The sequence below is a fragment of the Lactuca serriola genome, chromosome 1 (assembly GCF_051521515.1).
Source record: "Lactuca serriola cultivar US96UC23 chromosome 1, Lser_US96UC23_V15, whole genome shotgun sequence".
Classification (NCBI taxonomy): domain Eukaryota; kingdom Viridiplantae; phylum Streptophyta; class Magnoliopsida; order Asterales; family Asteraceae; genus Lactuca; species Lactuca serriola.
The window spans coordinates 187,958,747-187,968,512 of record NC_136408.1 but is presented as its reverse complement, the minus strand read 5'-3'; the positions used below and the strand labels follow the sequence as shown (position 1 = coordinate 187,968,512).

The following is a 9,766-nucleotide window of genomic DNA, read 5'->3' as shown; positions in this document are numbered from 1 at the left end:
AGGGAGTGTCAACGTCCGGAAAAAGTGTGAAGGAAGGTACGAAAATTGGGAAGAAAGAGGTAGAAAGTTCAAATGAGAATGAGAACGAATTGAAATTGAAAGGTGATTCTGGTTACAATTATAACTAGTGTAGTGGGAACAATCACTTTGCAAAATATTGTATGTTGAAATGTGTGTGTTTTACCAACAAAGGAAGAAGAAGATTGTCGGAAATGGGTCATCGGTGGGGGCAAGGACGACGTCAACAACTTGGTTTCGTCGGAGAGAGTAAATGAAGGTGAAAGAGAAAGGGTCAAGAGAAAACAAATAGTATTTGGTTTTCTTGTGAGCACAAAGGAGATGAGTGAATGAACGGTCATTTTCTTTTACTTTTAATTAATAAAATTCTTAAAGAAATATGAAAAATACAAAAAATATATAATAAGGACAAAACGGTCAATTCAAGTTCTTCATAGACTAAATTCATAGAAATTATTCGATTTTGAAATTTCTATCCAAGTTGAAAACTTTTTATACACTATCCACAATTTTTATGAAACTCATAATGACCAATTTTACGGTTCCATCTAATAATTTTCTATTAAACAATAATATTGATTTATATCGCCTGGTAATTCCTATTTTTTTTTTCCAACACTGTACCTTTTTTTTAAAAAGATACTAGATATTTCCTTAACTTGCCGGGTAATGTGTGGTCTGAGTTTAGTCCTTCTAGACTCGGATCATACAAATATAGCTCAAATTTTAGCTTCTGATCTTCATACACTTAGAGAAAAATGGAGTGCTGTTATAGTCCCACAACAAACCCATCATTCTCGTCCTTCAAGTTCCTTGATTGTGAGGTAATATCCCATATTTCTACTTTGAAGCTCATTCACTTCCATCCCTTGTATATTTAACTGTGTTTTTGTGTACGCGTTGTGGATTATTATTTATTTTTCCAACATAAGTACTGTTCCTCATGAGGTAAAGGCAGGTTACCTCTCTATGTGACTTATGGCTTCTGCCTTAGCAAAGAAGACGATCAACTATGCTCGATGGCCTTTACATATGAAGTGTCATTATTTAAAATTCGAATTGCAGCAAAATCAGTTGATAATTTGAACTTTACCAGCTCCGGTTGTTTGGGACTTTGAATTGTATATATCCGAATTGGTAAATGGGTTGAAATTTTTACAAAGATTCACCAACTCAAATTGAATTTTGTTTGTTATTATTTTCAATGGTTTGATACCTTAACGTTTCTGGGGTTTTCTCATTTATGATGCGAGAAATGATTTTTCTAGTTTTGAAATTGTTTTTGGTTTATTGATTCAGTTTACCTAAAGCTTAGATTAAGTTTGAGTGTGAAGCATTTGTGAGGGCTATAACAAATGTTGAAAATGGTGATTTGCAGAGCTTTTCATCTACAAGATTTTCTAGGAGTAGGTTGTCATCACCAAGACTTTCTAATCCATTTCTTAAAGTAAATGACAGAATTAACCCCATCTCTCATCAACATAAAATATATTATTCGAGAACCTACAAGAAGACCATATACGCAGAATCTCGAAATCAAGGTTGGGACTTTGGCAGATTTGTGAAGACATTGTACTTCTTTAATGGACCTCCATCACCTATTAAGGTTCAATTCGTTCCTTGCTGCTTTTTTCATGGGTCATGTTTGGTTTCTAGGGCAAAGTACATAAAAAACCACCATACTTTGTCACTTTTACGGTTTAAGCACTTATATATAATTTAAATATATAATTAATGTATTTGTTATTTATAGAAATAAAAAGTTATACATAATAAAAATCTCGTTAAAAGCCAAAAAAATATTAGAACTATTTTTTTTCTAGTTATTTTTAGAAAATGAATTATAATTTAATTAAAATGGTGAAATTTAAAAAGAAAAAATATATTTGTGATTGAATATTACATTCATAAAAATGGGTTATATTGCAATTTTTCGTTGATAAGTTTTTTACAATTTTGTTCGGTGGATAGATCTTTGAAAGCCTAATTGCGAGTTTCTCGAGTCCATCAGCTAGCGAAGCTGAAAAGTCAATGGATGCGTCTGGAATAATTTTAGTGGCGGGTGCTACTGGTGGTGTTGGGAGAAGAGTAGTTGATGTCTTGCGCAAGAAAGGCTTGCCCGTTAGAGTACTGGTACATTGTTTTGTGATTTATTTTCCATAAATTTCAGAAATAGCAACCTACTTTACTCTTTTTACTGATGCAGACCATCTACTTTATGTTTACACATAACAGCAACGTACTTACAGTTACACCCATTATATCAACATGTACTTTATTGTGTGCCCAATGCACATGATATAGCAATGTGCTTGCTTTTCCTTTACACATAATAGTAACAAAATTACAGTAACAGAAACTTACCCACAATTGCGTTGTAACTTGTAATCACATTCGTTTATTAAATAATAGCAATATGTATGTAACATGCAACTTGTAAGATGGTTACAAGTTTCTGATTATATGTTGGTATCATCAGTAAAGAATATATGGTAAAAATTGAAGTCCATTGCCGAGTAAAGTGCGTTGGTGTTCCCTTCTATTTGCTCTTTATTTTATATAATATTAGATCTTGTTTCTTTTGTTGTGTTCATGAACCTATTTGCTTTTTTTCAGGTCAGAAATAAAGAGAAAGCAGAAAAAATGCTAGGCCCGGATATCGATTTGGTTAGTTGTTTCACAAGATTTTGAACTTCATTAATATTTTCTCGGGTTAAATGCAAGAAATAGCAATGTACTTCCATTGATTTGTTTATTATATATATTATCCTCCCATTCCCTCCTATTACAACATTGTGATTTGATAATGTCATCCAAATACAAAGCAAGTTTTACTGCTATAATGATATGAGTAGATTTTCAAAGTACAATGTTCTAATAAGAAAAACAAAAATAAAAGTACAAGGCTATAACTGTGTAGAATGAAAAAAAATTGAAAGTACGATGTTGAAATAGAAAGAAATAAAAGCAAGATGCTATAATAAACAAAAATACATTGCTATTTGTGGCATTTAGCCTTGTTTTATTTTGTTAAAATTTTCTAGGTTGTTGGAGATATAACAAAAGCAAGCACTCTACTTCCTGATTACTTCAAAGGAGTTAAGAAAGTGATTAATGCGGTTTCAGTCATCGTTGGTCCAAAAGAAGGAGATACTCCTGATCGGGCCAAATACAGTCAAGTAACTAGCAACATTTTTCTTAATTTTGTATCTTGTATTTGGGTTGATCTTGATCATAATACAAAGTAACTAAAACCATATGTTACTTTGCAGGGGATCAAATTCTTTGAGCCAGAGGTAAACAACTTATTGCTTGGAAAAAAAGTTTGCCATTTCTTTTTTAAGCATGACAGGACAAGACAGGATATAACACAGGTTGTACTACTGTGTTTGACGTGAATTATCTCTTGTTTGTTCAAAAGACGTGAATGCCCTCCTCATTCAAAGCTTTTTCGATCCTGTCCCATCCTATCCCTTCTGTCCAGTCTAGTGTAACAACTGTTTAAAGGCTGTGTTTGTCACATGGGACTGGAGAGGACATGACTGAAATGAACTTAGACAGGCTTTCTAGGGCTCTTTTTGATAATAATGATGACAAGGGGGAGGGCATTCATGCCTTTTGCAAAGATGCAAGATTTGTCCATTGACAACGTCAAAAGCAGTAAGTAACAAATGGGGATTTGGGAAGGTTGGTTGGTTTGCAAATTCATTTCATCTCATGTTCATGTTGACCTAATTGATGCAAGCAGATAAAGGGCGATTCCCCTGAAATGGTGGAGTACATTGGAATGCAAAATCTAATTAAGGCATTAAAGGACAATGTTGGACTTAGAAGTGGGAAATTAGTCTTTGGCTTTGAAGGTATGCTTTTGCATGAAGTTATAGTTTATACAACAGGTGTTCCATTTTTAGAAATACATTTGAAGTTCATATTATCTCCCAAAAATAGTTGCAAATACAAGTGTTTCATTTATAGTCAAAGTATAAAAGGGAAAACACCACACCAACTCATGAAGGATTATTACTTATTGGAACCTGTTGCAATTAAAAATCTTGTATCCAGATTCCAGAAAATACTTGATAGGAGAAAAAAAAAAAAGGAAACATGCAGTACTATTGGATCTTGCACCAAAATAACTTGTTTGACCATACATATCAAAATGATGAGTAAATTACACGAATGGTCCCTATGGTTTAGGGTAATTTGCACGTTTGGTCCCTAACTTATTTTTTTAACTCGGAAGGTCCCTAGTATTTGTTTGTGTTACACGCTTGGTCCTTCCATACCTTACCATTTTTTCCCTATTTAAATAATAGTATTTTTAGGTAAGACAGGGACCAAGCACGTAACAAAAACAAACAGTAGGGACCAAGCGTATAACAAAAACAAATAGTAGGGTCCTTCCGAGTTAAAAAAATAAGTCAGGGACCAAACACGCAAATTACCCCAAACCATAGGGACCATTCGTGTAATTTACTCCAAAATGATTGATAGTTTGTTTCTTTATATAGGCACTTGAGGACAATGTTTTTTTTTGTTTTGTTTTGTTTTGTAGATGGTTCATCGAGAGTCTTGCCTTGGGGTGCGTTAGATGATGTTGTGATGGGAGGAGTTAGTGAAAGTTCCTTCCTAATAGTCCCAAATGGTAGTGAAACCGGTGGTCCAACAGGTCTTTTTAAAGGTTCGTTGAAAAATAATATTTTGTTTTTGTGAAGTAGAACTAAAACACGTTGAGTTTAGATTCTTTATATTTTCATCAACTAATTATCTTCTGTGGTCATCGCCCGCTACAAACAATTGTCAATTTGCTTTGTAGGATAGGACAGAGTATTTTCCCATAACCAAATCATCTCATTGATATCAATATATATACACGTACAAATAGATACAAATGGGCTAAGCCAATACAAAATACAAATGGGCTGCACCATATAAACATAATACAATATACACAATAACATGACCCAAACCCAATAAGGTGGAACAAAGAATAATCACGTCTTTTGCACAGAGTAGAGATTGAAAGAGAGCCCCTGTCCCACTTGTTTGTTCCATCTTAAGTACAACCTGTTTTGTCATGTCTTTTAAGAATTAAGTGGTTTGGATAAATCATGGAGATGTAATTACAGAAAGAATCGTCATACTTGGCACTTGTTCATTTTCAATAAGATATTGTTTACTTCATTTTTCAAAAAATAAAAAAATGGTTTTGATTGGTGGAAAAGTTAGGTGCTGTTTCTTTTTCACTTAATGGGGACACAACTTAATCTGGTAAGCTATATATGAGGGTTTTTTCTTTACTTAATGTAGAAAGAGCAACTTAATAGAGAGTCAAGGATATGAGGCTTTCCCCATTAAGTCCTAACCTTTTACACCTTTTTCATTGAATATTTTTTTTCCTTCTCTTTTCCGACATTTTCTCAAATATTTTGGAACATGGTATATCTAGACAGCGCTTTATGCAATCACTCTTCTTTCATCTAATTATGTGGTGTGTGTCTTGTCTGGTAGGTATTGTTTCCACGGCAAACAATGGGGGTTTTACTAGTATCAGGACCAAGGTAACCCATTGTTTTACTTTTTGTCTCCCTCAATTATTTGGCCATTTGGGTAAAGTGAGTATCTAGATAAATGGTGTGTAAAAGATAACTACGACATGAAAAGAAAAAATAAACTAGGGCAAATTTAAAAAAGAAAAAAAGATAAGCTAGGACTTGATAACTTTATCTATTATGCCGTTCTTTCCTGTAAAAACGAAACAAACACGTATGGCCAGATTAAATCTTGTTTGTGTATGTCCATTAATTGAAAAAGAAACATCTAAAGATTTGAGTGTTTGTAGAACTTTGACGTGGCGGAAAATCTGTGTGGATATGATGGTTTGGAGTTGAGGGTTAAAGGTGATGGGCGTCGTTATAAGCTTATTGTTCGCACTAGTCGTGATTGGGATACGGTTGGTTATACGATAGGTTTTGACACTGTTAAAGACCAATGGCAATCTGTAAGTCAACTCATACTCATACTCATACTCATACTCATACACTTTGTTTTTTTTTATGAAAAATACACAAAACCTTTCACCATTTTATCCATTTAGATTTTAGCCACTTAGCTATTCTTTTCACTTACTACTTTCTTTGACCACTTGGAAAAATAAATTCTACCTTCTTACCGAGGTTTTGTTTTGATATCAAGGGAAAATACAACAGGCTTTCACCATTTTATTGGTTTTTCCATTGACCTATTCTTGTAATAACCTTAAAAAACAATAGTTTACTGGCTGAATTGATAAAATGGTGAACCTACGTTGTATGTTGCCCTTTTCCAAACCGGAAAGGTCGAAAAAAGTATAATGGTTTAGTCACTACTTTAAATAGTGTTTGTATTTTCCCCTTCCATTATTATGCAATGGGTTTTTTTTTTTTTTTTTTTTTTTTTTTTCATTTCCTATTAGAAATTTTGGTCAACTGAACAACCTTCCTAAAAGTAATGACAGTAGGCATTCTATTGGTCAAATTGAGTCCAATTGGACAACTAAAATTATATGTTCCTTTTGGCAGTTAATCTTAAATATAAACTAAAAATGTGTAATGTAGATACGGTTGGCATTTTCTTCTTTAAGACCGATATTTCGGGCAAAAACGGTGGTAGATGCCCTAGCCTTTGATCCAAGTCAAATCATATCATTACAGGCATGCTTCCCTAATTTTTCTTCCTTCATTGTTTTTTTTTTCTTTTAAGGAATCCGCTAACAATTAAAACATGTGCAGCTAATGTTCAGCAAATTTGAATACGATGGGAAACTGAATCCAACTTTTGTAGAAGGTCCCTTTGAGCTTCCAGTATCAAGCATACGTGCATATATAGCAGATCCCATCACTCCAAGGTTTATATATATATATATATATATATATATATATATATATATATATATATATATATATATATATATATATATATATTTCTATATTTTCTTTCAACTGTTACTTAGGCCCCATTTGTTATTTGGACACATGTCAGAACATGGTGACCTTGTACTATGAGACAAAATTGAAATTTGCAAATTTTCGTCCCACAGTAAAAGGTGAGGCTGGGGTTCATTCTCATTCTCTCTTGTGTGCAAAATACATGAATTCCCTGCTCGGAAATAATGTATTAGTGTTATGTTTATGCTACTGGTAGTTAGTTAAATTAATAGTGGTTATAACAGCTGGTTAGAAGGTTTGGTACAGTTCATGTTAGCATTAGAGTTTTATAAATACATGTATATAGTATATGATCTGTAATAAAGGAAGGAAATTCATTTAAGTTTTTCTTCTTCTTCTTCTTCATTTTGTCATTGAAAGTTTTTTGTCCCACCCAAAAAGGTAAAAGTAAAACTAGGGTGGACAGGGGTTCGTTCTTTATCTATTGTGTGTGCAAAAGACGTAAATGCCCTAGAAAACTTGTTTGTGGTTTGGGTTAATGTTTTAATTACTTAATTTTAGATGTTATGATTGGACAGATTGGTGCATGTGGGATCTGCAGGGGTTACACGACCTGAAAGACCTGGACTTGATCTAAGTAAACAACCACCAGCTGTCAGATTGAACAAAGAACTTGGATCCATTCTAACATTCAAATTGAAGGTTCTGTACTCTTACTTGCTACTGCAGCAACATTAAAATTAACATTAACATTAACATTAACATGCATGGTTTGGTTGATTTGATGACAGGGTGAGGATTTGATAAGGGAAAGTGGGATTCCGTATACAATAGTCAGGCCTTGTGCACTAACTGAGGAACCTGCAGGAGCTGACCTCATATTTGATCAAGGAGACAATATCACAGTATGTACTTTCTCACTTATTCGACTCAATGACCATTTTACCCTTACATTCCAACAAAAACATTTCATCAATATTCATCGATTTTAACCTGAGAGGAGTTGCAAGGAAAACAAGAAAGGGGAAATCGGTAAAAGATTGGTGTGTCCATCGAGCCGTTTTTTTTTTTTGATTAAGTAAAAAAAAAGCAACCATGTATAGCTGTCCAGATTAAGGGCTTAACCCATTAAGGTCATTAAGTAAAAAACAAACAGTCTTAGTATGTGTTGGTTATGCAGGGGAAGATATCGAGAGAAGAGGTTGCTAGAATTTGTGTTGCTGCTCTTGAAAGCCCGTATGCATGTGACAAGACCTTTGAGGTTATATTCTTATCACCTTTAATACTCATATTTTTTTTCCTTCTCATTTGTGAAATCCAATATCAATTTAAGATCTAATTGTTTTCACCTAGAGTTTTATAAACCATTTCACATAGTACCCCCATTATCCCCCAATCATAATCATAAAATACCCATAATAGATATTTTATGGATTCTAAACATGCTCTTATTTTGGTGGTTTTTCTGGAACTATACAATCATCAAAAACGATGTAGGATTGACTGAATGGTTTATTGGAAGAAATTCAAGAGGGTGGTTTTAAGTACTCAAAACTACGTCGTATTGAGTGGTTCTACTGTGTTTCATTGGATGGAATTGTATGCCGAAAGAATCTAGTGCACTAAGTAATGGAATTAATCATTAAATTCCATGAACATATTTGGAATGAAATTAATTTTCATATGAATTTTTCGTATTATATGTAAATACAGTGCATAGTTTTAACTCAGTTATTTAATTACACCTAATGAGTTCTCTATTCTCAAAAATAAAAAATAAACATAATAAAAGCTCAGGATATTTTCTAGTTACTTTTTGAGAATAAAATGGTAATTTAATTGAAATTATAAAACTTTTTAAAAAAACATTTCTGTCACTAAACATTACATAGATACAAATAGACTATATTCCATTTTTAAGCGATGGAAAGGAAAAAAAAATAGCCCAGTAACAAAATGGAAGGAATCACATTCTTTCAATATTATCAGTGCATCCCAATGAAAAAGAAACAACATTTTTTTCATTTCATTCCTTATCTGATTCCAAAATCCAAGATTTGTAGATTAGATTAGATGCATACGAAAATGTATCATAGTTTGTAGATGATGTTATTATATGTGATTCTGATGTGCTGTATATATCTGACATCTGACATATTTTTCTATAATTGGGTTGCAGGTGAAGTGTGTGGTACCGTTTAGCGAGCAATACACAGTGGACCCTGAAAACCCACCACCTGAGAAGGACTATGATGTTTACTTTCAATCTTTAAAAGATGGCATCACGGGGAAAGAAATGCTGGAAAGGACACCTGTTTCTGTGTAACTGGTATCCATGATTTCTTAAGAATCAATGTCCTCTAATCTTTTCCAAATCCATCTATTAGACTAGGAAACTTTATTATATGTATTGTATGTTTGTCGTGCTACTAAACTGTAACATTTGTGTATATATATATATATATATATATATATATATATATATATATATATATATATATATATATATATATTATATATAGTCAATGATGAATAGAAATATATTACGGTATACCCTCCAATTAAGTTACAACCCGTGGAAACCACGGGTAAGAAAGAAAAATACTATTGATTAGTTAAAATTAATAGTTACATTTTTATGAATATAGGATTTTGTAAAATGCAATATATATTTGAATAGAGTGGAAAAAGAAACATAATCAATCATAGAAATGATATTGTTATATGAAAATTAAAAATGACAGCAATGTAATAAACATATATAAACAAACAATAAATTATAATTATATTATGAATTAGTAGGCATATGCTTTGTTTCCTTG

At 32.6% G+C, this 9,766-nt stretch overlaps 1 protein-coding gene across 1 annotated transcript; it reads left to right on the top strand.

Annotated features, from left to right (window-relative positions):
• The first annotated feature begins 686 nt into the window (after positions 1 to 686).
• On the top strand, positions 687 to 9,378 carry LOC145101914 (NAD(P)-binding Rossmann-fold superfamily protein). The gene is made up of 16 exons (XM_079039223.1): positions 687 to 842; positions 1,397 to 1,624; positions 1,990 to 2,151; positions 2,635 to 2,685; positions 3,063 to 3,197; positions 3,291 to 3,314; positions 3,767 to 3,878; positions 4,574 to 4,699; positions 5,530 to 5,579; positions 5,861 to 6,019; positions 6,615 to 6,710; positions 6,789 to 6,904; positions 7,523 to 7,646; positions 7,736 to 7,849; positions 8,125 to 8,205; positions 9,124 to 9,378. The coding sequence occupies exons 1-16, from the start codon at positions 777 to 779 to the stop codon at positions 9,268 to 9,270; spliced, it is 1,791 nt and encodes a 596-aa protein (XP_078895349.1). The 5' UTR covers positions 687 to 776; the 3' UTR covers positions 9,271 to 9,378.
• Positions 9,379 to 9,766: the final 388 nt, after the last annotated feature.

Excerpts from the sequence above, each read along its gene's own strand:
- LOC145101914 (XM_079039223.1), top strand. The coding sequence starts at position 777 with ATGGAGTGCTGTTATAGTCCCACAACAAACCCATCATTCTCGTCCTTC. Across the intron at positions 843-1,396 it reads TCAAGTTCCTTGATTGTGAG|AGCTTTTCATCTACAAGATT; the intron begins GTAATATCCCAT and ends GGTGATTTGCAG. Across the intron at positions 8,206-9,123 it reads CATGTGACAAGACCTTTGAG|GTGAAGTGTGTGGTACCGTT; the intron begins GTTATATTCTTA and ends ATTGGGTTGCAG.